This window comes from Aethalodelphis obliquidens, unplaced genomic scaffold, assembly GCF_003676395.1.
Source record: "Aethalodelphis obliquidens isolate GAN/ISIS:26980383/991018 unplaced genomic scaffold, ASM367639v1 scaffold25, whole genome shotgun sequence".
Taxonomy (NCBI): Eukaryota; Metazoa; Chordata; class Mammalia; order Artiodactyla; family Delphinidae; genus Aethalodelphis; species Aethalodelphis obliquidens.
Window position 1 is genome coordinate 20,855,825 of NW_020837969.1, and position 27,052 is coordinate 20,882,876.

General features: G+C 42.6%; 1 protein-coding gene across 6 annotated transcripts in view; it reads left to right on the forward strand.

Annotated features, from left to right (window-relative positions):
• The window catches only part of DLC1 (DLC1 Rho GTPase activating protein), a 401,580-nt gene that overhangs the window by 369,960 nt on the left and 4,568 nt on the right, over nt 1-27,052 (forward strand). For 4 of the 6 annotated variants that reach the window (XM_027122726.1, XM_027122725.1, XM_027122727.1 and 1 more), the window contains 10 exons: nt 2,964-3,035; nt 8,214-8,295; nt 14,090-14,153; nt 15,867-17,290; nt 17,761-17,937; nt 20,363-20,522; nt 20,632-20,830; nt 22,497-22,710; nt 24,485-24,599; nt 26,199-26,417. In XM_027122726.1, coding sequence (XP_026978527.1) covers nt 2,964-3,035; nt 8,214-8,295; nt 14,090-14,153; nt 15,867-17,290; nt 17,761-17,937; nt 20,363-20,522; nt 20,632-20,830; nt 22,497-22,710; nt 24,485-24,599; nt 26,199-26,417 — 2,726 coding nt within the window. The other 2 variants (XR_003436251.1, XM_027122730.1) reach the window with 2 other exon arrangements.

The following is a 27,052-nucleotide window of genomic DNA, read 5'->3' on the forward strand; positions in this document are numbered from 1 at the left end:
CTGGAGTCTCAGAGAGGAGAGAATTGGAAACTTGGAGTTTCAGTTAGGATAAGAGTCAAAGTTGTGGCCTGGATCCGGGGAACTAGAAGGCGTAAATCCCTACCTGACCTGGATGTAGACATAGGTTCATTTCATGTTAAATAAAATGGAAATACTGATTTTTTTAAAAATCAGTACTTAGGTCATTATCATTTTCACTTGGTAACTGGAAAGGGGAGGGAGTGAAGTCAGTAACTGTCTCATTTATTAAAAAATCAGTGACAGTTGGGCTTCCCTGGTGGCGCAGTGGTTGAGAGTCCGCCTGCCGACGCAGGGGACACGGGTTCGTGCCCTGGTCCGGGAGGATCCCACGTGGCATGGAGTGGCTGGGCCCGTGAGCCATGGCCGCTGAGCCTGCGCGTCCGGAGCCTGTGCTGTGCAACGGGGGAGACCACAACAGTGAGAGGCCCGCGTACCACAAAAAAAAAAAAAAAAAAAAAAAAAAATCAGTGACAGCTTTTTACAATTTTTACAATTTTCTAATTCTGATTTCTATAGAAACAGTGGGTTTAAGTTCTCATTTATTATTATGCAGCCTAAGTTTTCATGAATGGACTTTGTTAAATGTAAACTAGATACAGGCTTGTCTGTTTCCCATGGTTTCATATCTAAAAGAAAGACATTCTCATCTATTTTAGGGAAAGGAAAAGGCAGGTAAAATTACTAGTCTCTGTAGTTCTTGGAAGTGCTGCTTTTTAGCCATTGTAGACCTTTCATTAAATTATCTGCTGAAGAAGCAAACCTTGGCCTGTTCACATCATTTCTTTCTAACCAAGTGGCCCTAAGAAGAGTGGCTGTTTGAACACAGCTTTTTTGATCGATTTTGGTCATTTGGGGGCATTTCTTTTTGTAGTGGTGGAAAATGAATAAGGATGACAACACAGCAGTAGGCATTTATGTGTTCCTGAAGTTACGTGGGGCCTTAAGTGAGTAATATATGTGAAAACACTTTGTGATTTGTAAAGTATTATATAAATTTAAAGGTTTTTTAGAAAAATAATACCTTATATCTTTCGTGCCTCTTGGCATGAAGCCATTTTAATAAGAAATCAGGAACGTTCTCTAAATAGGTGGTGATACTGGCTGGAGAATTGTGTCCAGTTAAGGTGTGTGTGTGTGTCTGTGTGTGCGCACATGCGCACGTGCACTGATGTGTTGTCGTATCTGAGTATGACACACAGAAAGGGTGTCCACAGAAAGGGTGGACGTTGAGAATTTCTGGCTACTCACCACTTATTAAGTAAAATATTTAGAAAGCGAATGCATTTACTTTTTAGCAATCTGTTGTTCGATGTCTAACAATGTGTTCGGTGGAAGAATTGAGATATTTAAAATATTTTTAAAAAACAAAACACTTAGCTTTTTTTCTTTCCATATCTATCTTTGAGCGAGGGCCATGGGGATAGAGAAAAAAGTAGTTTCCACATCCTTTAAAATAAAATGTTGAGCTTTTATATGTTTTTCCAGCAATATAGTTCTCTGGAAAATGTTTATTTTATGATTTTATATAAATCTTCATTAATTCCTTTCTGAAACAAGGTATGGTTATAAATACATGAAAAAATGTTAGCGCAGGTAATTCACATTGGACAATTCTATGATTTAGTACAAACGTCGAGATTCTTACACATTCATGTCACTCTATCCTTCTTCCCCGAATTCAGTCTTGAATCTTGTGTTTTATGATGCTACTTTCATCGCCACACTGAAAAGATTCATGAAAGTAATAAACCTTGCCGTGTCATCTATTGCTTCTCTGCTGCCATAATTGTTTCTGTTTGGGTATCAACTAACTCATCAGAAGACAGCAGCAGGCTTTTATCTTTGGCATGTCGGTTCAATAAGGACATTCCTACTTGCTTTAATGAATTTGAGTGTTCTTCTTTTTTCTTTAAAGACCCAAGGAACTCATAAAATAATAGTTTAAAAAATGCTCTGAAACTATAAAGTTACTAGACAAAAGTGATATATACATACTTCTCCGTGATGGACTGTCAACCTCCTATCTGGCTCAGAGGAGAGATGCATAATGAAGATTTGAATCTGGAATAAATTAAGCAATGTTGAGACATTTATAAATGAGTGAATAGCCTTACATACCTTAAGTACTCTAATGGTCTGAGGAAGATGGGAAGAGGGTTGAAAGAATATTCTTTGTGCAAACTGAGAAACTAATGACTCTGCCGACCTCCTCTGTGCTAACGGGATTGTAAATAAGTGCTTGAGTGAGTTTGAACGCAGGTGTGTTAGTTGCTCTTGGCCTTTCTGTTTATCAATACTATCTACAAGATGTTAACCACGGGGAAGTAGAAGCTTTATTAGGCATCTCAGCCTGCCAAGATTGTGGGGTTTATTGACTTAATGCCCTCCAGGGCCCCTGACTGCCCAGGCCTCTCTTACTGCCTGATGCACCCGAAGGCACACCTTCACAGCCCCTGGGCAGTTACACGCATCCCACTGGGTGGCAGAAGCTCAGTCCCTTTGGTCAACTTAGTGCTCTTCCAGGGTGTCAGATGTACTTGGTGGCCTTTTATTGATGTGAAAAGTAAAGCAAGTTAGTCCATCTAGGCCTAAAATTAATAATTATTTAACCCTTCTTCAACTTTCTCATTAAGCCCTATTTTTTTAATCATTTATAACCAGAACACAGAAGCAGCACAGAGTAACTTACTGCTGGGACTCCATTTTTGTTTTTTGTCTTTTAAAGGAAAGATGGATAATTACATATATTTTTTAAAGTCTGAAAAGATGCACAAAAATCGAAACCATTTGAATAAGTGGAGTTTCTTTTTTGCTTTTTGCTTATCCCTTTTCAACAGATGTCGTCTTTTGCTTATATAACAAAACCAGAGTTTATTAAGGAAGAAGAAGTACGCTGAGTTACACATGACTAACATGTTTGTCTGTCCTCTGTTCTATTCTAGAAATTGAAGCCAAAGAAGCTTGTGATTGGCTACGGGCGGCAGGATTCCCCCAGTACGCCCAGTTGTATGAAGGTGAGCCGGGAATGCCATTCTTTTTTAATGGGCAAAATCGTATCCTTGGTTCATGATTACAATTTTTTTATAAGCTTTGCACGTTTTTTTAAAAATTTTATTTTTAAATTTTTGGCTGCATTGGGTCTTCGTTGCTGTGCGCAGGCTTTCTCTAGTTGTGGCGAGCGGGGACTACTCTTCATTGCGGTGCACAGGCTTCTCATTGCGGTGGCTTCTCTTGTTGTGGAGCACAGTCTCTAGGCGAGTGGGCTTCAGTAGTTGCAGCACGCGGGCTCAGTAGTTATGACACACGGGCTTAGTTGCTCCGCGGCATGTGGAATCTTCTTGGACCAGGGCTCAAACCCGTGTTCCCTGCGTTGGCAGGTGGATTTTTAACCGCTGTGCCACCAGGGAAGTCCCTGATGATTATTATTGATCTATGATTTATTTTCAGACATTTTATTATTTACTTAAATATTTCATTAAGGAACAGTGTGGCAACCACCCAAAACAGCTAGGACCTTGATAATAACACACCCACCTGTCTCCCATCCCTCTGCCACCCCCTAGCCACAGTAACTATCATTCTGAAACCTTGGTTTATCATTTCCTTGCTTTCCTTTTATATAACTTTATTGCATTTCCCTAAAATAAATATTTTTATAAAGTTGTTTATCTTTATAAAAAGGGTATCATGCTCTATGTAATCCTGTACGATTTAATTTTTTCCTTTATTATTGTTAAGGTCCTTCCATACTGTGTGTCCTCATAGTTCATCACCTTTGACTGCTGTGTAATACTCCATTGTGTGGATATGCCACAGTTTATCATATGCACACTGATTGGTGGGCATTTTGGGTTTTTTTTGTTTTGCTTTTATAAACTGTACTGTTGGGAATATTCTTGCACTCTTTCGGCACACGTGAAATAATTTATCTTGCGTGTATGCCTAAGAGTAGCATTACTGGGTGATAGAGATGTATGTTCAACTTTATAATGCAAGTTTTTCAAAAGTTCCTGTACCAACTTTCACTCCTCCCTGTAATATATAAAGATCCTGTCTATCCACATGCTCTCAACCCTTGATATTGTCAGACTTTAATTTTTGCCAATCAAATGGATATAAAATGATATCTTATGGATTTTGACTGCCATTTTCCTGATTTTTAATGATAAGACACATTTCTTTGTGTCATTTGGCCATACATGTTTGCTCTTCTGTGAAATATCTGTTGCCCATTTTCCCCCTGAGTTGATTGTGCTTTTTTTGATGATTTATAAGAGCTCTTTATTCTAAATACTAAGGCTTTGTTGGTCATGTGTCATAGATATCTTTCTCCGCTTTGTCATTAGGCTTTTCACTTTCCATAGATTGCCATTTGATGATTATTATTTCTCCTATGTTATTCGATTTTTTAATTAAGAAAAATGGACGTTTTTTTCAAAATCAGGACCTAGGCTGACTTTTTACTGGTTCTTCGTTTTCTCGTTAGCGCTCTGGGCATCGCTCAGATGCCGAGGCTGAGGACGATGCGCGCGTTGAGTCTCGCTCATGCACTGAGCCTCAGGCTGCCCAGGGTGGGCAGAGTGTGCTCTGTGCAAGGTGAGGGGAAGAGGCTGTTTATTTAAAAGGGAGGCTTATTGTTCTCTATATGAAATCATTAAAAAAAAACTACAGTTGTGAACTCGTGAGCTCTATTTTATGGGTGATTTGCAAGCCAAGGTTGGGTGGATAGTGAAGTGACTCCTACCTTGAGAATAAATGACTTCTAAGGCCTCTTCCAACTTGAGCATTCTTTGTTTCCTTCACTCTACCGAGACGACAGCACCTGGTGTCTCTCATTCATCCATCCCTCCATCTATCCATTCATCCATTCATCCCTCCAGCCATCCAGCCATCCATTCAGCTAATCAACAAGCCAGTATTAATTCCGCACCAACAGGGATACCCACCACTGTGGTAGACGCTTCATATTTTATAGAAATAAAACAGTTCATACCTCAAAGAAATTGCCAAAAATCTCAAAAAGCAAGCGTAATATTGGTTAATTTACATTTAAAGAATACATCTTTTTTATTATCACTTAAGAGGAAGGAGATGCTGGGAGACATTTAGCCATGATGTGACAAAACTGCTGAAAGATCCAGGTTAAATGATGTCTCTTCAGTCTTTTCACCAGGGATGTTCAGCTCTTCTCACGATAAATAGTGATTTTAAAACGTGTCTTTTGCTCTTCCATCCTTCTAGGATGATAACAAGCAGGTTGCTTCCTGTAGCAATGGCAGTGGGCTCTCAATTGGAGCTGGTGGTCACCAGCATCCTTCTTTAACACACGAGCAAAACGCCATGAACCCGTACTAAGAACGGATACAGGTTTTCAGCTTGGAAATGCTAGCGTGGTCGGCAGGGATATAGAGGGGGTGGGGGTGCTCCCCGGAAGCAAACTGGGGCGAGACCACAGAGGTCGTTTTACTTCCCTGGCTCACTCGGCTTGTTTAATTCCTTACCTCGTTTATAATGCCTGCCCTTCCTCATTGTAGCCCAGACTGAACGTAAGATATTTCTCCATGAAGATGGGTTTAAAATTATTTTATAGTTAGACTATGTAGAATATCTTACTCTTCCTCCATTTCAGAGAATATCTCCAATTCCTTTTTATTTTTTTCTTTCGTCTTTCTTTTTTTTTTTTAAGGTGCTTGGTTAACCTGCATGTTTATTATGGTGGAGTTGCTTATCCTTCCTTTGGGAGAAGTTTTGACCTGTTGCCGTTTACAGCATCTCTGTCTCTCAGTAGAGCTTTGGTGGCGGTGGGGTGCGGATCAGCATTCTATTGGATTTTCAGTTCACAGCTCTACTGGAGATAAGGAAGGATAATTACATTTGCAGTGGTAGTAACATGCTGTCCTTTTGTTCTTGTGTTTTGAAATTAAATTTCCTTCAATTATGTCAAGTTTTGGTGTTGATTTGCTGCCAAGAAGCCCTTTCTTGTGATGTGTATGTTTGCTAAGATCCAGTTCCGGTCTGTGTCTTACATCTTTCCAAATCCTAAAATGCAGACTGTATTTTCACAAGTTACATTTTGGGGTCCCTTGACATTTTTAAGTCTTTTGAAGCATAAACCTACTTTTGAAGTTATACTGTACATTGTTCTGAGCATTTATAATCTCTCCCCTTCATCCTACCCCTATGTGCAGGGTGGGTACACACACACCACATGCCATCCCACTCATTCCTTGATTCCTGTTTACCTTTATTTCGGTCCTTGACAATATAAACATCCTGCCCTTAAACCCAAGCTGAAAGATTAAATCCTAACCTGAAGAACTCTGAGAAATACTGAAAAAAAAAAAAAAGATGTAATTATTTCACTCTTCTCTTGAATTTAGTCCCTACCTATCCTAGAATTTTTTTTTTTTTTTAAACAGAATTTTAAAGTTAATTTGGATCACGAAAGTGAAATACAGCTCTGGGTACACTGAGTTAGGAATTGCTAAAATAACAGAGTTGCTTTCTCAGATACATGTAACAAGCATGTGAACTTTACGATTTACATTTATTAAGGATTAAAAATATATTTTTTAATATCAGCTCTGTCCTTTAATACTTAGAGTGCAGGTTATCTGTTCAAAGTGAAATACAGTTGCCAGAACCTTCAAACAGCTTTACAGTCTGGCTTGCTTGTATTTACTAATAGTTCACGTTCACTTTAAGTCTTCTCTTCTATTGCCACTATAGTGGTGCCACTAATCATTTGCCTGAGACACTCGGTCTATAAGGTAATGAAGAGATAAATCCTGTGATACTGAATTTTATGAATTTCTTCATAAATCTTTAGGCTCTAGCTACTTCATTGGTCTGCCTGTCTTACCATTCAGAGAACAGGATCACTAATCTAATGCTAGCCTTCAGAAAAAAGAATAGACCAAATACTCATTATGTTAGTTTCCAACATTATTTAAAAAAAAAAAAAAAAAAGGTACTCATAAGTGTAGTCTCTGGAAAATAGATGACCAAGAATAAGGAGCTCCATACCATCCTGTAAAACCAATGATCCTAAGTTAGAACCATAAAAACGTAAGGAACAGTGATGTGCTCCCTAGTCAACCCCAGAAGTAGAACATTGTTAGCTACTTGCATCTCCCAAACTACCAACAGCCATGTCTGTTTCAGTATGCAGCATTAGCCATTTGGGGGGCCAAAGCGAGTTTTGGGTTCTGTTAACCCTGGTGTCCTGCAGTGCTCTTATTTTGCCTATTCCTGACCCACAGAGTTGCATAGCAGGACTCTCCCTCATGATATTTTATAAGCGTTTTACTAGGAAGGCCCATTATTTACCGTAAGTGCTTGGAACACCAAAGAGGGATAACTTGCTTTTATCTAGTGGCAATTCCAGAGCTGTTGCAAATTTCCGCAGAGGGGCTGCTGGTCTTCTTCCTCCCTGCTCTTCCTGGAGTGTATTTATCAACAAGGGACAGAGAAGGGAATTCTTTCATGGAGTTGACTTTTCCCCCCTTTTTGCTTTTCGATTTTAATAGAACTTACGTGTTCTTAGAGTAGTGAACTCTTCCAAGGATGAAAGGATTTGGGATTCTATTGTTCTACAGCTGCTTTAGAGCTGGCCTTTTGTTTTAGTGGGAGTTATATAAACTCCTGGAAAGCCATATGGAAGTGCTAGTATTTGTTTAAAAATAGCACATCCTTAATTCTCGTTAGCTTTTGATGTCATGCAAATGGTTGGATTCCATTGACAACTACCATAGTTCTCTAGATCTTTCCTTGGCCCGGTTTTCTGTGGCCTCTTCCCTGATCAAACGTGAGCAAAGACACACATGGGAGGGAAAAAACAGCCACATTACCGTGAACATCCTTCTGGTATTCATTCTGGTTTAAATTATAATTTTCATGGCAGAGGTCTGTTGCCTGCTGATGTGTGTAAAGGTGGAACAGTGTTTTGAACCACTTATCTTTGACAACAGACAGTCTGAGTCTGCAGACCACTTTATTCCAAGCTCCTTTAGGACACTGATGAAATTGTCTTAAGCTGCTTTACATACCCACAGCACTTGATAGGGAGTGAAGTGTCCTGCAAACAGTAAGTATTCAATAAATTACCTTGTTTTCTTCCCTCTGCTAAACTGGGCTGGATTGGCAAGAGCTTGGGTGCTCAATAAACGTATTTGTTTTCATTTTTCTTATAGATCTCCTGTTCCCCATTGATATTTCCTTGGTCAAGAGAGAGCATGATTTTTTGGACAGAGATGCTATTGAGGCTTTGTGCAGGTAAAAGGAAATACTTTGAGTGTTTTCTTTCTCTTTTCTTCTTTTTAAAGAACATAGTACTTATCACTGATGAGACTGCTTTTGTTCTAAATATGTCAAGGTTTTGATCCGTAAATGGATATAGTGATTTACTTCATTATAAATCATAGGCCTTTTGATTAGAATAAGTAACTTCCTGTCGTTTAGTATTGCCATTCAAATAGCACTGTCCTGGAATGTGCTCATATGACTGCTAGAGCAGACGATGTCCAGGAAGTTTGGAAACTTGGAATAGGGGGGTTAAGTCAGTGCAGTTGACTGTGCAGTCCCAGCCAGGTACCCTCGCCAACTCAGAGCCGCTGTTGTATTGAATGGAAATGACGCTCAGAGGGACAGATGGAAGTAGGGGCTGTGGCAGACTAGAGGCAGGAGGGCCGTTGCTTGAATTCCAGGAAAGCATTTCTGCAACTCTTCAGCTTCCCCAGGCACACCGTCCTAACAGTAGGGTTAACTAAGGCTGTAAAGTAACTCAGCACAGCCTTTAACATAAAGTAGGCAGGCAGCAAAGGAGCACTGATGGGAAATGTGAACAAAACTGTTCAGAAACCCATGTTCGTGGTGCTGGTGGATCATCAGGCGGAGGAGCAGTGTGCAGGGTTTAATGAAATGGAAGTAATAAAACACGCAGCAGAAAATGACAGGACACTGATACTCCTCGCTGACTCTTCATGACATATTATTCATTTTAAGTTAATCATCCTTTGAATTTTTCTCAAAACCTATAAACCATCAAAGCTGAACTCTGGAGAAAAAAAATTATACATGGACAAAATTCACTTGTCGATTTGATCATAAAATTAAAACAATTTTCTTTTAATTTCAATATTAATTTTAACTTGGAAAAACATCATTAAGGTTGAATGGCACCCGGGATTTATTTCCCCTTTATAGGCAAAGAATGCAGTTGTAGCTTTGTGAAAGTACTATTTTTGCCTCTCTTATGTAATACAGTGTTTTCTGAAGCACTTAAGTTAAGCAGGGTTTTAGGGGAAGATAGGTAGGATGTTTAAAATGGAGTAATAGACTAGTTCTCCTGGCTTAAGAAAGAAAAAAATGTCACATTAACCACAGAAATACTGTCACTTTTCAAATCCAATGGAATGATTGCTTAGAAATGTCCAGGGTTTGTACACTTTTTCTGGAAGAAACTTAATTCCAACTCCCCACCCCACTCCCTAGAGTGTAATATCATAGCTATGTCATCTGGAATGAAAAAATTTCACCAACACAGTTTAGGAGAGAAGGAGTCTGCATCTGGAATATAAACTACTCCAGACATTTTTGAAATGTTTGAATGCTTAGCTGTGGAGCAGAATTAATTTCTTTTCAGTTCATCATGGGTGATAATGCATAGAGATGACATCACTCCTAAGATGTAACCTAGGAAATATTTACTAGGTTACTGCGTCAGATCATGCATTTCACACATTTCAGGCTACTTAGTGAGCGTGCCCTCTGAACAGCAGCCACAGCTTAGGAATTCCTGGGTCATAAAAATATCACTGCAGCATTGCAGCCCAAAGGATCGTGATTAGATTCTTGAATTTCTTTTTCTTTTTTTTAAATATCAGTTTGAAACGTAGTTACCCTCTTCTGGGGATAAGGGCATCCTCCGTACTTTGTGATTCACACTGGCTACACTGGCTCTTAACGCCATCAGAGAAGCTGCCTCCCTTTAAAAGGAGTAAATCTATACTCTTAGATCTTTTGCGAAAAGAAGAGCCTGAAAACAACTAGACCTTGATCTCTTTGGATTCTGCAAGTGTATTCTGATTCGGCTTCAGTTTCTCTCATGTGTAGAATAATATCTCATATGTTAAATGTAAGAAGGAAATGCAGTGATGGATGTCAAGTGCTTTAAAAATTATTAGGCCTAAAACCGACACCCAGAGTTGAGTATGTGGAGAAAGGCTTGAGGTTGGGGTCAGAATTCACAGGAACAGTCATCAGCTTGTTTGTAATGGAAAACCCAAGGTCTCTTGTCCACGTGTTCGCATAAATAGACTTCTCATGGCAAATGATTTTCCTTCGAGAGGGCTAAACAAATGTTCTGAAGAAAAAGGTGGGGACAGGCATCTTCCTTGAAAATGCACTACAGGTCCTGAGCTGTCAGCAGAGTAGTTGAGGATACTTGTTTAACTGATGATGTGATATTCATCTCATCTGCTAGACTGGCCTCTTCCATGTACTTTCTCAGCCCGTGAAATTCAAAGGGCCAGCAAATCTTGAATCTACAGTGTTGTTTGAAATTTTGCCTTGTCATTTGTCAAGTTTTTTTCTAGACGGACGGACTTTTTTGTAGACCTCCATCTTTTGCCTTGTTGAAATATTTTGAGCAGTTGATTTTAAATATATACGGTAATTAGTTACAAAAACGCAGCTGAAAAGTTTTACCTTAATAAAATATTATTAAATATTTAATATTTTTACTTTAAGTAAAACATTTTTAGATTTGTTTTGAACGAAATAATTGTTACATGGTTTCTCTTTCCTGCCGCCCCCCTACCCCAGCCCCCCCCACATACACACGGATGGAGTACTCCCATGTACACACTAGTATACACTCCCATGTTCTGCTTAATGATTATTATAAACATTCATGTACTTATAACTTTTGCAGATCTTAAAGCTCTTTTGGTCAAAACTCTGGTAGGAGCTGATCTCTTAAAATAGTCTACTTAGAGCAGAAAACTTGTAGCTTAATGTTTTCTTGAGAATGTTAATGATACTGTCTTCAATAGTTTGTAATGACCAAAAGTTGTAAGTATGCAACCACTAGATTTTTGGGGTATAGATTGCTAACCAGCATTCTTACACACACACTTGTAAGGGATAAACGTACTTGTTTCCTTGGAGAGATTGCCTTTTGTCCCAATCTTGCTAGCTTTGCTGTATAATCCAACCCTGATGATAAGGCCCAGATTCTGAGAGTATCACATTCAGTATCAATACTGGAGGAGTAATTCGCTTGTCTTGACGCGTATACAGGTGATAATGCAAACTGTGACCTACTCTTACAATACCTTTTATGAAATATTCTTTCTCTTTATAGTTTCTGAAAAATATCCCATCTCGCTATCTTCCTTTGGGATTACAACTGACTCCTATGAGTACAGCAAAGAATTATGCAAATAAGGTGATAATCATGTAATGACAAATGGATATCCGTAGTATCATCTCCAGTCTGCACTTTATTGTAAAACAGCCCTTGAAGTGCCTAAGCTCTGTGAAGCAGCTGGCCACGTAGTAGATTTCAACTACATTACTGTTTTGGTCCTATTAAAAGAAAAGCAATTGCATTATTGCCAAGAAAGGATTGGAACGATTTTTATTTGTCAGGTCTACTTGGGAAATCATTCCTTTTTCCTTTCTCACTTCTCTTCTGCTTTCCCTGTTTTCACTTGGAATACTTGAGGCCCAGATCCCTGCCTGCCATGCTTTTATCAGGGTGCTTGCGGCTCCCTCCAGCAAAGCTCTTGAACCTTTGATGGCTCACCCTGTGCTCCCTCCCCCCTCAGAGCAGAGTACAAGTTGCCCAGCAGATAAGACTGACACATTCCTGAGGAGCTGAGCCAGTGAGGGCCCTGTGGGGTGGGAAAGGCCAGGGCTTCTGGACAGTGGGAGATACCAGTGCTCTGCCACTCACTGGAGGGAGCCGTACTTAGGATAGAAGCTGCTCCCTTGTATTATCATGATTAACATTTATTTTAGAAAGGAATGCAGAAGGTATTGTTTTTGAGGGCCAGAGCCACCATGTTTTAGTCATGTGGCCTTGGACAAGGTTTGTGTCCACTCCAAGCCCCCATTTCCTCATCTATAAAATGAAGATAAATAGTAATATCTCTACCATAGGGTTGTTGTGAGGATCAAGGCGAAATAACACACATGAGGCTCCAGGCGCAATGCCTGACCTAGAACGCGGCCCCGACTCGGCAAGGCAGAACTGCTACCTCGTGTCCGTAACGTCTCTAAATCGGTAACATCCCACCACTTTGGAGGTTCCTAGGGGTCAAATGAATCCCACGGAGACCTCGGGGAATAACTTCTGGGCTTCAGTCTCGAAGCGCCATTAGCTGGGTGCTACGGAGAGAAAAAGGTAACACTGACCTTTACAAAAATGACCCCCTTGGCCCTTTCCGTTTGACTCAAGTCTGGAGCTTGTGAAGCAAGTCCCTCCCCCACCCCTACAGGCATCCACGCCTAGTAAACTGGGTTATAAACACCCCTCAACCATTACAACCCAAATGATGTCAAGTGGGTATTTGATTAACAGGTCTGATTAATGAAACCCAGACCTAAGACTAGCTGTGACCCTCCCGATTCTTTAAATCTTAAAAACATTGGAGAACTAAAACACTGTGGGTAGAAGTCATTTAAGTAATGGATGCCCCTTAGAGAGGGACTTTATATCCACTCGTTTTAATGTCTGTGGATGTTTTTTTTAGTTATTTGTTTTCTTTCCCTTTCCATCATGAGAGAGAATTTTCCTGAACATAGGTGCTCTGGGTTATCTTTGTTTATCCTATAAGCAGGCTACCACATAATCTGTGAAATCAAAGGCAGTCTTATCAGCAGGCAAAAATACTTTCTACCCTCCTGCATCCAAGTTGTTAGACAGGCTGCAAGAACAGGATCGGAAAGATAGAGCCTTGAAGAGGGCTCATGGTCAGTTTGAGTTTGTGTGAATTAAATGCGCTTGTCCTGTGGAAGTGGAAGAATTGCAATCTTAGGAAAAATTGGAAAACTGATGGTACCAGACGGCAGATAGGTTAAAGGTCCGTTTGAGGAAGACTAAGCGATGATCATCTGGAAGATGTTAGAAAGAACTGGGGCTTGAAAAGCTGTCCTGCAGACTTTTACGTGCCATTTATTCCTGCACGTGTAAAGGGCTTCTTTTTTTCAGCTATTTCACTACTTACCATTGAGGTGGGTTTTGTTTTGTTTTGTTTAAGTACTTCATTTTCAGTGAAGCTAAATTACTTTCCTCATTTTAAATTATTACTCTTTGGCAGGGGTAAAAAATATTCAGAGTAAAAATGTGACTCCTTTTCCAAAGAAGAATCTGATTCAAGTGCTTATGTTTGAACTCTTAAAGATGTTGACCTTTGAAGCTGAAGTATACAGGTTTTTAAATCAGTCATTTGTGCTGTTGCTGCGGCTATACCACGCATTATCCTGTCCTGTGTGGGAAGTTGTAAAAAAGAATTGGGTGTTAAAGAGGGCTCACACTTCTATACAGAACTTACTGCATTTTTTAACAGGCTGTCTAAGGTTATTATTTGTCAGAGATTATTTTTATATTTGAATTTTGATTTGAGATAGAATACACTTTATTTACGAGCAACTCTGCTTGGTTCCTTGTTCATGTTTCTTTTTCTGTGAAAGAAGACATCACTGCCTTTTATTTCTTGGCACTGGGTGGAGATACCTAATGACTCAACCTAGGGGTCGTTGAAAGAATAACTGTCCTCATTGAGGGTCGCTTGTTCTGTGAGGAATAAGAGGCACCGGACAGAACCACCACAGTGTGCCATTTTACTATAAAATAGTAATATTAAATTTAAATGAGAAAACTTGTGCAACATAAATATTTTTAAACTATTCACTTTTTAAAGAAGTTTCAAGTACTCTTCTATATTATAGATATTAATGGATTCAAAGAAGCTCGATTAAACACGTCAGCTGTTTGGAAAAAATATTTATCCACCCATCAGTGGTTTCCTGTCTCTGCTAATGTTATTTCTTTGCTCTGTAGGCGTCTGAATACTTTAAACAAATGCGCGGTGATGAAGCTGGAAATTAGTCCTCATCGGAAGAGAGTGAGTATATAAAATGGATAGCGTGGTGGGAGGAAAGGGGGCAGATCAACAACTGGGTTCTGAATTTTGTGATAGATTTTGTCTCTCAAACTCTTACTTCCGTGGTCCAAAACTATCGACATTTTAAATGTTATAATCCAGTCAGGTTTACCAAAAGCTGTGTGGCCTTATGTAGTGGAAACCAAGAGCTGCGGCCAGCCAGTAAATTGTGTCTTGCCTGCTGTTTTTGATCTGAAAAGATCATCTGTGATTTTTGCCCCATTAGCTCAATGCCTATGACATATTAAACGGTTGAGGCTTAAGGAATTCCGGTGGCTTTTGCATTGCCTCCTTCCAGAAATGAAAGCGGAAGTTCTTGGGAACTCTGTCTCCCCATATGTAACAGTAACTGTGTTTTGAAGCCGTAGGGATGGCAGTGAAGGCTGGCTGGTAGGATATGGAAGAATAATAGAGATTTGGAGGGAGAAAAGGAATGAGAGGAGGAAGACGGAGGACAGGAAATCCCACACATTCTAGTGAAATGGTGGCACGTAACTGATTCAGATGGTATTTTCTTCTGCGTATGAAATGTGAGGACGTCTTACGAGATCTTAGGAGAAGAGGTGGGTGTGGTAGTGGGAGTGAGTGTCACAAATTAGAGTAAACAGGAGTAAGTTTGGTCAAAGAACATATTTCTGACTGTTCAGAGTACCCATTTTAATTATCTAACCTACAGCAAGCTGCCTTCTTGGGGGAGTTAAACCTTTTAAACAAATGAGCTGGAACCTCACACCCGCTGAGCTGTGGAGAGGAGCCTGCAAGTCAGCGTTTAATGCTTTCCACTCACTGTCCTGGGAAACTCTGGTCACAGGAGATTCTCCACACCAGTGGGAAGGACATGCTTCACGCTGAACTGTGCCTTTTGATATCCCGCCTCAAGGGCTTTGATGCAGTAGTCTGTCACACGGTAACCCTGAGTCCCACCGGTAAATCAGGCATCAGCAGCGGGGATGTTACTTCGTGTTTGTGAATGTTACGTGCTGTCAGGACTGGGTACTTGTGAAGCCTTGTTAAAAGGCTGGAGCATGTCTGAGGTTGAAACGTCACAAGACACTTGTGGCATTAACTCTGGTTCCCGTGTTGGTGGGGGAGGGAACGAAAAGGAACAGGTAAGAGGCTGAGAAGTACCCACTGACCCACTGAAGAGATGGGATGGCTCACCTTGCTTTGTGTCTCCGTTAATCTGTTAGAGGAGATCTTGTGTACTTTTAGGGTAGCTAGAGATTTCGGTTACCCGTCTTCTTAAAGTGTTTGAAAACCACCATTTTAATTGCAAAAGGGAATATAAACACATACTATCAACAGACAGCAAAATTAAAGGCAGACCAGAGGGAGTCCTACCCATTGCTAACTCCAGTTCAAAATATTTTACATGCCTGGAATTTTCACAGATCTCAGAGGTTTCCTCTGTGAGCAATTAAAGAGCAGCCTATAGATCCCAGTGTCTCCATTAAATAACTCCTATTTCGCTTGAAACACATGGTCAGGCTTCTTCCTGTTACATTCTTTACATACATCTTGGTTATTTTTAAAAAATAATAAAATAAAGATGCAAGGGGGAAGTGACACGGCTGGCGTTATGATCCGTCTCCTGGCCCCTGGCCCTTGGCGCACATACTGCCCCCTGCGGCCTGCCAGTCGCAGGGCATGAGCGGTTCCGTTCTGTCTCTGCAGAGTGAGGATTCGGACGAGGATGAGCCTTGCGCGATAAGTGCCAAATGGACTTTCCAGAGGGACAGCAAGAGGTGGTCCCGGCTTGAAGAGTTCGATGTCTTTTCTCCGAAGCAGGACCCCGTCCCTGGGTCCCCAGACGATCCCCACCTGAAGAGCGCCCCCAGCCGGGAAAGCGTGCTGACGGACCTCAGCGAGCGCCAGGAGGTGGCTTCTGTCCGCAGCCTCAGCAGCACCAGCAGCCTCGCCACGCAAGCGACCCACCTCGGGGGCGCGGCGACGGCCCGGACTAACTCCGTCACCAGCGTCTGCTCCTCCGGCACCTTCGTAGGCAACGATGACTCCTTCTGCAGCCTGCCCTCGCCCAAGGAACTGTCCAGCTTCAGCTTCAGCGTGAAAGGCCACGAGAAGAACACCAAGTCCAAGACGCACAGCCTGCTGAAACGCATGGAGAGCCTGAGGCTCAAGGGCTCCCACCACAGCAAGCACAAGGTGCCGTCCAAGCTGGGGCTGATCATCAGCGGGCCCATCCTGCAGGAGGGCGTGGACGAGGAGAAGCTCAAGCAGCTGAACTGCGTGGAGATCTCCGCCCTCAACGGCAACCGCATCAACGTCCCCGCGGTGCGGAAGAGGAGCGTCTCCAACTCCACGCAGACGAGCAGCAGCAGCAGCCAGTCCGAGACCAGCAGCAACGTCAGCACGCCCAGTCCCGTCACCAGGACCCGGAGCCTCAGCACCTGCAACAAGCGGGGAGGCATGTACCTAGAGGGCTTCGATCCGTTCAATCAGTCCACATTCAACAACGTTATGGAACAGAACTTTAAAAACTGCGAGAGCTACCCGGAGGACGCGGTGTTCTACATCCCAGAAGATCACAAGCCTGGCACTTTCCCCAAAGCCCTCTCCAACGGCAACTTCTCTCCCTCAGGGAATAGCAGCTCTGTGAACTGGAGGACTGGAAGCTTCCACGGCCCTGGCCATATCAGCCTGAGGAGGGAAAACAGCAGCGACAGCCCCAAGGAGCTTAAGAGACGCAATTCCTCAAGCTCCATGACCAGCCGCCTGAGTATCTATGACAACGTGCCCGGCTCCATCCTCTACTCCAGTTCCGGTGACCTGGCCGACCTGGAGAACGAGGACATCTTCCCCGAGCTGGACGACATCCTCTACCACGTGAAGGGGATGCAGAGGATAGTCAACCAGTGGTCGGAGAAATTTTCAGACGAGGGAGACTCAGACTCGGCCCTGGACTCGGTCTCTCCATGCCCGTCCTCACCCAAGCAGATACACCTGGACGTCGACAATGACCGAGCCACCCCCAGCGACCTGGACAGCACGGGCAACTCACTGAACGAACCCGAGGAGCCCTCAGACATCCCGGAAAGGAGGGATTCTGGGGTCGGGGCCTCCCTGACTAGGTCCAGCAGGTAAGAGCTTTTCTTCCCTTCTCCACCCAGTTTGAGGAGGAGGGATCAGAAGGGATCCCTCCCTGCGTAGGGAGGTGGGAATAAGTCCAACATTCACAGCCACGAAAGTTGCTAAGGAAAGTGACAGATGGGGAAATCCTACCACCCTAAAAGAGTGCACACTGTTCAGTGGGTACCAGAGCTTCAGTTTGGGAAGACGAATGAAGTAGGTTCTGTGGATGGGTGGTACGGATGGTTGTACCACACTGTGGATGTACTTAATACTTAATGTATTTAACTGTGCACTCAAAATGGTTGACAGTAAATTTTATGTTATATATATTTTACCACGGGGGGAAAAAAAGACTGGAATGGAAGTTGAGTCTTCTCAGTTCCTAAGATAAGAGGCCGGTGAGCGGCCCACTGCTGACTCTGCATCAACCCATTAAAAAGCTTTCGTACTCACTCACATTCCCCGCCTTCTCTCGCAGGCACAGGCTGAGATGGCACAGTTTCCAGAGCTCTCATCGGCCGAGCTTAAACTCTGTATCGCTGCAGATTAACTGCCAATCTGTGGCCCAGATGAACTTGCTGCAGAAATACTCCCTCCTGAAGTTGACCGCCCTGCTGGAGAAATACACGCCTTCTAATAAGCATGGTTTTAGCTGGTAAGGGTTTAAACTGTCCAGTGAACTGTATTTGAAAATGTTCTCAACCAGTGCTCTCCCAACACTGAGGATGTGACAGTTGCATCCTGGATCTTTAGTCCATCATCCTAATGCCGTCAGTTTCTGCACTCTTGAAGCTACCTTTGACCCTGCTTAAGCCAATCTAGCTTTAGGGAGTTTCCATCAGGGCTGGTTGAGTTTTCAGTGCCAGTTGATGGGATGAGCATGCTCGACTCTTCCATCTCATTGTCCAGGCGCTTCCTTCCCAGTGGTGGGAATAGCCCACCACAGGCAAATACACGTACAGGATCAGATCATAACTGGGAAGGAAGGGAAGAAAACTGTTTAGGTCAGAAGGTTATGAGACCAACTTTGAAATGCTTCATGTACAGTACCTGGTTGTGTACCCCTCTTTGTGCACATTTTTAGAAATCATTTTTGATGTGAGTATTTGCAGCATCACAAGAATCTACCTGAACTAAAGAGTTTAGTTTTGTTTTTTCCAACAGACTCTTAAGCAGTGGATAATCATTTTAAGGAATTCACCACTCTAAGATATCATAGACTAAAATAATATACGAAGATAAAATTCATTGAGCTGCCCATACTTTCAGAAGTATGGCCCTTGGTGTGTATGGTGTGAGATGCAGACTGTCAGGCTGGATGGGTCATGGATAGGACCCATTATGTGCATATTTTAATTTTCCTACTGAGTGCAAAGCAGAGAAATGTCTCTACATTGACATCCCAGCGCATTCTGCACTGTCAGCTGCGTATCCTGAAGTCTTTTCACCGGTCCAAGTGTTCATTATCCAGTTGCACAATTACCGCTCTTTATAAAAATGGAGAAGTGGCCCAATTCATGAGTAGCGCTCGGTAGCAAACCAGAGAGTCAGCGGAGCAATGTAACCCTTCTCTCTCCAGCTCCTCCCCTCCTTGGGACTCATAGTGAGGTTAACTTGGGCATCAAAGCATCTCCTGTTCAAAGGCTGTTATTATGGGAGCCCTGCTAAATACAGAAGTTGTTTGTTCTGAATGACAGAAATAAGTATTGACTGGTTTATCCCCACATGCTTCAGATTCTCGGTGGAGATCGTAATGTGTTCCTTGCACATTCCGCCGCTGGGCTTTTCTCCCCCGACAAAGCGAGTATTATGCACACTTATAGCCGTGATACCATATACTTAACTGTATGGAAACACAAATTTGGCTGTGTGCTTCAGTTTCACCTTTCCTAGAGCTATAAACAGGAACGCGCCATGGCTGTGGTGTAAGCACTCGAAAGTCAAGGCAGTCTGCCTCGCGCCGTGTTCCTCTGTGCTTCGAGTCAGGGTTTCCCGGCTGGCTATTTAAAACTGCATACTTTACGCTCTCATTTCTGGGTTGCCCCCACCAGCACCACCGAACCCTCAAGAATCTGAAAGTCCATAATACCTCCTGGGTTCTGGGCAGTTTTTCCAGTGAGTCCAAACCAAATGTTAAAGCCTCGCACTGTGGGAATCCACGGAGTGAGGAGAAATTCTACACAAAGTTCCCTTCCTGTTCGGCCTTGCCCTTTCTTGTCCCATTTAGAGAGGTCATTTGTAGAGCTGAAATTTCTGCTTCACAGCATTAAATGCATGACATTGGTTTCCTGCTGCTGCATATACTGCTCCGGCTGGACCTGGTGTCAGGACTCCAGGGAGCCTGGCGTAGGCTCACAAAACCCTCATTGTTCTTCTCCGGCTTCCTTTAGAAAGCTAAAGATGTCATATTCTCTGGGGTCATCAGCAGGAGAATTTATTTTGACTTCGGGTCATTAGCTTGGCCCCCACTGTTGAGCTCCGGAGTTGGTTCTCATTATGTCAGACCAACATCATGCATCTGCTGTTTTCTCATCCGGATCCAATACTTTGGATCTCATCGAGAACCTAGAAATGATTCTTGTCCATTTTCAGGACAAATAGGAACTTGTTTTTCAACTCTGTCCTGAAGCTCCTACTTAGGGTCTTGACTGTTCTTTTCTCCTGCTGTTCCTTCCTGTGCCGCCGTTTTGTAAGGAAGCCCATCACCTCCCTTAGGAACACAAACCCAGTTCTCAGAGTTACCAGTGGAAGGAGAATCCCCAACTGAGGAGCTGTTACTGGGCCTCACAGCCCCAACCCTTAGAGGATGTAGAACATCACTGTCCAATGGAGCTCTCTGTGGTGGTAGAAATGTTCTATATTTGCACAGTCCAGTATGGTAACTACTGGCCACAAATGGCTAGTGAGTGCTTAAAATGTGGCTGATACAACTGAGGAACTGAATTTGTAGTTCTGTTTGATTTAAATTTAAATAGCTACCTTATTAGCACAGATCTGGAGCCCAAGGGTTTAACTGCACAGATGGACAGAAACATAGACAAGTAAACATATCCCTCCAACCCCCAATATTTTTTCAATAGGGCTGTGCCCAAGTTTATGAAAAGGATCAAGGTTCCAGACTACAAGGACCGGCACGTATTCGGGGTCCCTCTGACAGTCAACGTGCAGCGCACAGGACAGCCCCTCCCCCAGAGCATTCAGCAGGCCATGCGCTACCTCCGCAACCACTGTCTGGATCAGGTGAGAGCCGCTGCCTGCATGTCCCGCTTAATCGTGGGAGTCCAGATGCATGCATCTTCTTCTAGTTTTGCAGTGAAAAAACGCTTAATGTTTTTTTTTTTTACAATAGGTTGGACTCTTCAGAAAATCAGGTGTCAAATCCCGGATTCAGGCTCTGCGCCAGATGAATGAAAGCACCATAGATTGTGTCAACTATGAGGGGCAGTCTGCTTATGATGTGGCAGACATGTTGAAGCAGTATTTTCGAGATCTTCCTGAGCCACTAATGACGAACAAACTCTCGGAAACCTTTCTGCAGATCTACCAATGTAAGTGTTCTTTGATCTTGACGTTGTTGGCAGTGGGGAAAAGTGGGGTCAGCTGAAACCTGTACCTCCTTTGATGTCATTCTCTTGGACCTACATGATGATCTCTTAGAAATACGTCATCGATTTCTTTCTTCCTTGCCTTCTTGTTTGTGGAACAGGTTTCTGTGTACCTGTTGAATAATGCAAAAATAAATTGCCCTCGTCATCATTCTCTAATTACCGAAGCAACTATGCATTTTTACATTCTGATCCAGGAGCTCGTTTTTTTCATTCGTTTCCAGAACAGTGTTATCTAAGATACTTAAAAGAGCAGATTCCGAGATCTCTCTCTCCGCCTTGTCTGTAGGCATTTCAGTTGCTTCACATTTCTCTAGCAGGGCCTGTTGTGTTTAAAGTTTCACAGGTGTCTGTGTGTTTTATCTTGCTGTAAAACGAATAAATAATCTTTTTCTGCTATTCATCTCAGCTTCTACCAGAAATACTTGGGAAAACAATACCCATGCCCATCTCACTTTTAAGTAAAGCTTAAAGCAAACAGTGGTCTGAATTAATGATCAAGATCAGGATTATAGCTTCTACAGCCTTGTGTTTTTCTTGGCTCAGTGTGTTATTACAGCAATGTAATTTAAAAGCAGCTTCTCTCAGTGCTTGAATTGTCTTTAGAACTGGCACGTGGGACTTTATTTTATGAGAAATGGAGTTGGTCTGGATTATTTCATTATTTGCTTCGTCCTTTCAGATTTTATGAAAACACAGGTCACATTTCCCCCACCAAGGTATTTGTTATGTATTGTAACCATGGAGCTGTTTAATCAGTTTGTCCTATGGAGCTGCATTTGAGTGACTTCAGTTTTCCACCACACGCCTTTTAAAAGAAAAATTTGCCTAGTAAAGGAGACCTGAAAGTTGTGTTCCACATTTTCTACGTGTATTATTTTATTTATTTATATATAATACATTATAATTGTATTATACATATATATTATATAATGTTATAATACATTACATTATATTGTTATATTATATATTTTTATGGGTTTATTTCTCAAGCGTGTATTTTTCTAGTAGCCTCTCAGTAGGGCTTTCTAAAACTTAAAGAAATTACTAGTTAAACATATCTGTTGTTTAAATGGAATATATTAGCAGCTTCCTTTCCCCATTTAAAGAATGAACAGATCAGTTGAAATTGGGAGAGTCCGCTGAGATGCTGAACATTTTGTAGTCAAGGTGAAGAAATCTCGGTTCTCATCCTCTTGTATGTCTTTGATAGGATTTCTCGTTGAAACTAAAGTATAGCCTATAATGTTCAGTAATTAAGAATGGTAAACTAGGAGTTTCAAAAAAGTACTTAGAAAAGAAAGAACCGTAAAGAACTGTAAAGTAAAAGAGAAGAGCAGGCATCATCTGGAGCTGCACTCTGAGGTGGATTCAGGAGTATATTGGCGTTGTGGGTTTTTAAAACTTGTAACTCCTCCACAGGCAGGAAGCACTTGAGGGTAGTGACGCTGGTGGCCATCCCTAATTTCTTCCGTATTAACCTCAAGTACACTTTTTGCAAGTGCTTGTTCAGTGCTGGGCTGAGGTCTTTGATGTCGCTATTTGCTTTGGGACGTTTCCTTGCGAGCGTACATGGAAAATCACTGGGGTAAATGCGGGTGTCGTGCAGATGTGCCCAAGGACCAGCGCCTCCAGGCGATCAAGGCCGCCATCATGCTCCTGCCTGACGAGAACAGGGAGGTCCTGCAGACGCTCCTCTACTTCCTGAGCGATGTCACAGCAGCTGTGAAGGAGAACCAGATGACTCCCACCAACTTGGCCGTGTGCTTGGCGCCTTCCCTCTTCCACCTCAACACCCTCAAGAGAGAGAATTCCTCTCCAAGGTACGGGTCCAGTGAGCTGCGCACGTGCACGGTCAGACGCGCACGCGTGGTGTTGAGACGCGCACGTGCATGGTGAGACACGCACGCGCATGCTCCGTTCTTTAGACAGAAGAAGCCTCTGTTTCCTTGTAGGGCTGTACCTGTGTTTTTGTTGGGTTCATACCCGAATCCAGAAAAAAGGAGTTTCTCCCTTGTGCTGCTTCCATTCTTTCTTCTCGGCCCTGGGGGCGTGACTTCCTAGACAATCTAGTTTCAACCAGGTTTTGAGAGAGATGTGCATTACTGCTTTGCCGTGGCAGGTGTGTCCCCTGATCCTCCCCCCAGTGCTCTCTGTAACATTGTCATCATACTTTCTGCCGGCAAACAGACAAGAGAGTTTACAGACCTCAAAAACTGGGTGGGGAACGAGAGCCCTGCTGCCTTGGCTTCTGCATAAATAAAACCAAGCTGTCTTGGCTTCTTCAGTAGGACCAAGCTGCCGGCCTGTGTGGGAAAGTTGAAAGGAGCTGGATCTGAAATGACTAAGGATGACGTTGAGCCTCAAAGTTAAGAGTCAGCTGAGCCCATTGTTGCAAAGTTTCTCCTTAGATGTAGACAAGATCGAAGTGACTGTGGAGGTCCAGGAATCTGGAACATAACAAAGGCTCTTTTGCTCAGCACTTACTCTGTCCCCAGCATGGGGCTACATCCTGGACATTGATTATCTTCTTTAATCCTCATAACAATCGTAGGAGGTGAAGCTCCTGTTAGTATCTATTTTACACATGAGGCAAGACTGCAGGGCAGGTCACTTGAGTAAGTATTGAATAACTTGCCTATGCTGATAGGAAAAAATGGCAGAACCAGTTGGGTCATCTTACTTATATGAATATTTCGTATAAAGGCCTCATGGTAAAGTGTCACTAACCCCCTTCTGCTAAATTCATCCTGCTGATCCTTTTCCTCAGCTGTAAAGGAACTTGACAAATATTTCTCAGCTGTAGGGTGAGGCCTGGTTGTGCTAGTGAAGTTAGCTTTGCTTCTGAAAGCCATACAATGCTTAATTAACTAGTCCTGTGTTTAATGGGATAGAGAGCTAGAGGTGAGAAGAAGAGAGAGATTAGATAAGATTAAGACAAAAGCTCTAGGGAACAATAGACTTTTCTCTCACTGACAGGAGGGGCTTCTGTTTATTTACACTGGAAAGAATGATCCTGTTTAGCCCCTGGACAAGTGCCTGCCACCCACAGACTCCTCAAAGCTGCCTTTCCTTCCTGCCACCCCACACGGTATAGACCTTACAAGCTGCCCTGTTTAAATAGGAACCTATTTAACGTGATGGTTTTAAATAACCTAGATTTCATCGGAGACAGTCTCTTCCATGTGTTCTGTGCACCAAAGTAAAGCTCTCCTTAACCGCTTAATGACAAATAGCCTACAGTGAAAGTCTTTTTCTCTCCTTTAGGTTTCCTCGAATAACACATTGATTAAAAATATATAAATATTTCGGGGCTTCCCTGGTGGCGCAGTGGTTGAGAGTCCGCCTGCCGATGCAGGGGACACGGGTTCGTGCCCCGGTCCGGGAAGATCCCACATGCCGCGGAGCGGCTGGGCCCATGAGCCATGGCCGCTGGGCCTGCGTGTCCGGAGCCTGTGCTCCCCAATGGGAGAGGCCACAGCAGTGACAGGCCCGCGGACCGCAAAAAAAAAAAAAAAAAAAAAAAAAAATATATATATATATATATATATATATATATATATTTGAATCTTTCTCTTCCCTTATTTCTCTCTCTAGGGTAATGCAAAGAAAACAAAGCTTGGGAAAACCAGATCAGAAAGATTTGAATGAAAATCTTGCTGCCACTCAAGGGCTAGCCCATATGATTGCTGAGTGCAAGAAGCTTTTCCAGGTAAGGAGATGGGAAGCTTTGTTATTTGTCAAGGATGATGTAAATGAGGACAAAATCTTGGGCACTATACTTGTTCACATCATTTTTTTTTTTTTTTTTGGCCACACTGTGCGGTATGCAGAATCTTAGTTCCCCAACCAGGGACTGAACCTGTGCCCCCTGCATTGAGAGAGTGGAGTCTTAACCACTGGACCGCCAGGGAAGTCCCAACTTGTTCACATCTTAACCAAAAGGTCTTTTCCACAGCTGAAGATTATATATGGAATCTGAGAATGTCTTATTTATATATTTTATAATGTATAAGCTCATTAGAGCTAATATGCTAATGAACTTGCCTACCTCCATACCCCTTTACTTAGAAAGCAGAAGTAACAAATTATCTGAAATAAATTCTGTATCTGAGATGCAGCCGCTATGGAAAACAGTATGGCCATTCCTTAAAAAATTAAAAATAGAACTACCTTAGGATCCAGCAATTCCATTCCTGAGTATATCCAAAGAATACAAAAGCACTAATTCAAAAAGATACATGCACCCCAATGGTCATAGCATTATTTACAGTAGCCAGTGGAAGCAACCTAAATGTCCATCAACAGATTAATGGATAAAGAAGATGTGGTGGGGAGGGGGTGTGTGTGTATAAAATGAAATACTACTCAGCCATTAAAATAAAAGAATGAGGGGCTCCCCTGGTGGCACAGTGGTTGAGAGTCCGCCTGCCGATGCAGGGGACACGGGTTCGTGCCCCGGTCCGGGAAGATCCCACATGCCGCGGAGCGGCTGGGCCCATGAGCCATGGCCACTGAACCTGCGCGTCCGGAGCCTGTGCTCCGCAACGGGAGAGGCCACAACAGTGCCCGCATACCGCAAAAATAAATTAATTAATTAATTAATTTAATTTAATTTTAAAAAAATAAAAGAATGAAATTTTGAATTTTACCATTTGCAACAATAGGGATGGACCTGGAGGGTATTATGCTTAGTGAAATAAGTCGGGCAGGGGAAAACAAGTACTGTATGTTATTGCATTCATGTGGAATCTAAAAAAATAAGACAAAGAATGAATATAACAAAACAGAAACAGATTCACAGGAATAGAGAACAAACTAGTGGCTTGAAAGGTAAGAGGGGTGTGGGGGGCAAGGGGAGTAAGAGGTACAGACTACTGTGTATAAAATAAATAAGCGACAGGATATATTGTACAGCATAGGGAATATAGCCCATATTTTACAATAACTTTAAATGGAGCATAATCTATAAAGTTTTTGGATCACTGTGTTGTACACTTGAAACTATTGTAAATCAACTAACTGTACTTCAATTAAAAAAAAATCTGTCTTCGTCAACGTACACCCTATTTTAATCACTTACTCTCCTACTGTAACTTTCTAAAGAAGAGGACCTCAGACAAAAATAAGCTTTCTAGGTACCTTTATGAAGGTGATCTGCTTGCATCTTCATGATACCACATGAGGTCGGCAGGGACACTCCTCCATCTGTTGGAAGCAGGGGGACTGGACTGCTTGCACTGCCTTGAGGATCTTGCCTCTTCCTCTGATGGGCAACAAACCTCCTTTATGTCTCTCGTGTCCCTCCCAGGTTCCTGAGGAAATGAGCCGATGTCGAAATTCCTACACCGAACAAGAGCTGAAGCCACTTACCCTAGAAGCGTTAGGACGCCTTTGTAATGATGAGTCAGCCAGCTACCAACACTTCCTCCAGGACTGTGTGGACAGCCTGTTTAAAGAGGTCAAAGAGAAATTCAAAGGCTGGGTCAGCTACTCTACATCTGAGCAGGCTGAGCTATCCTATAAGAAGGTATGTCGTCTCCCCGTTGTCGGCCATTTGAATTCTAGTGGTCAGGACTTGGGTTCATCAGAGACGAGATACCCTTTTGCCAACACAGTTCTCCATGGGGATCTGTCACCCATTCCCTTCCTTATAGAGCTAGGCAGCCAGGTGATCCATATTCCCCGGGTAAGAGTGGAAACCAGTTCAGTGAGGAATAGTGCTCATTGAACATGTGTCAGGGGAATCAAAATATCTAATGAAATCCTTTGGTTCCACAGAAACACACTAGAATTCCCTGGAATGTTTTACTAATGGTATGGGGCCTTTGGGCATTTTGTGACGTGCCTAGATATTTCCATCATTTGATTGGAATCCCCTTGGGCTCTCACCTGTTCTCAGTCACTCTTCTCTTGGCCCTTTAATGAGCAGGGAGTGCTGGGTGGGTGGGTGGTTAACCTGAAAGCCCCTTAAGGGCAGAGGCATCCTGTGTTGCTTTGCATGATCGGTGCGTGGAGGTATTTGTTGATTCGTCTCTACCACCTTGAGTAGAAACAATGAGAGCAGTCAGATGGCCATGCAGGCTTGGGAGTGCAGATAAACCTTAGTTTTATTGCATTGACCCTAATATGGGTCCCAGGAAAACAGATACAACCGGAGGTGAC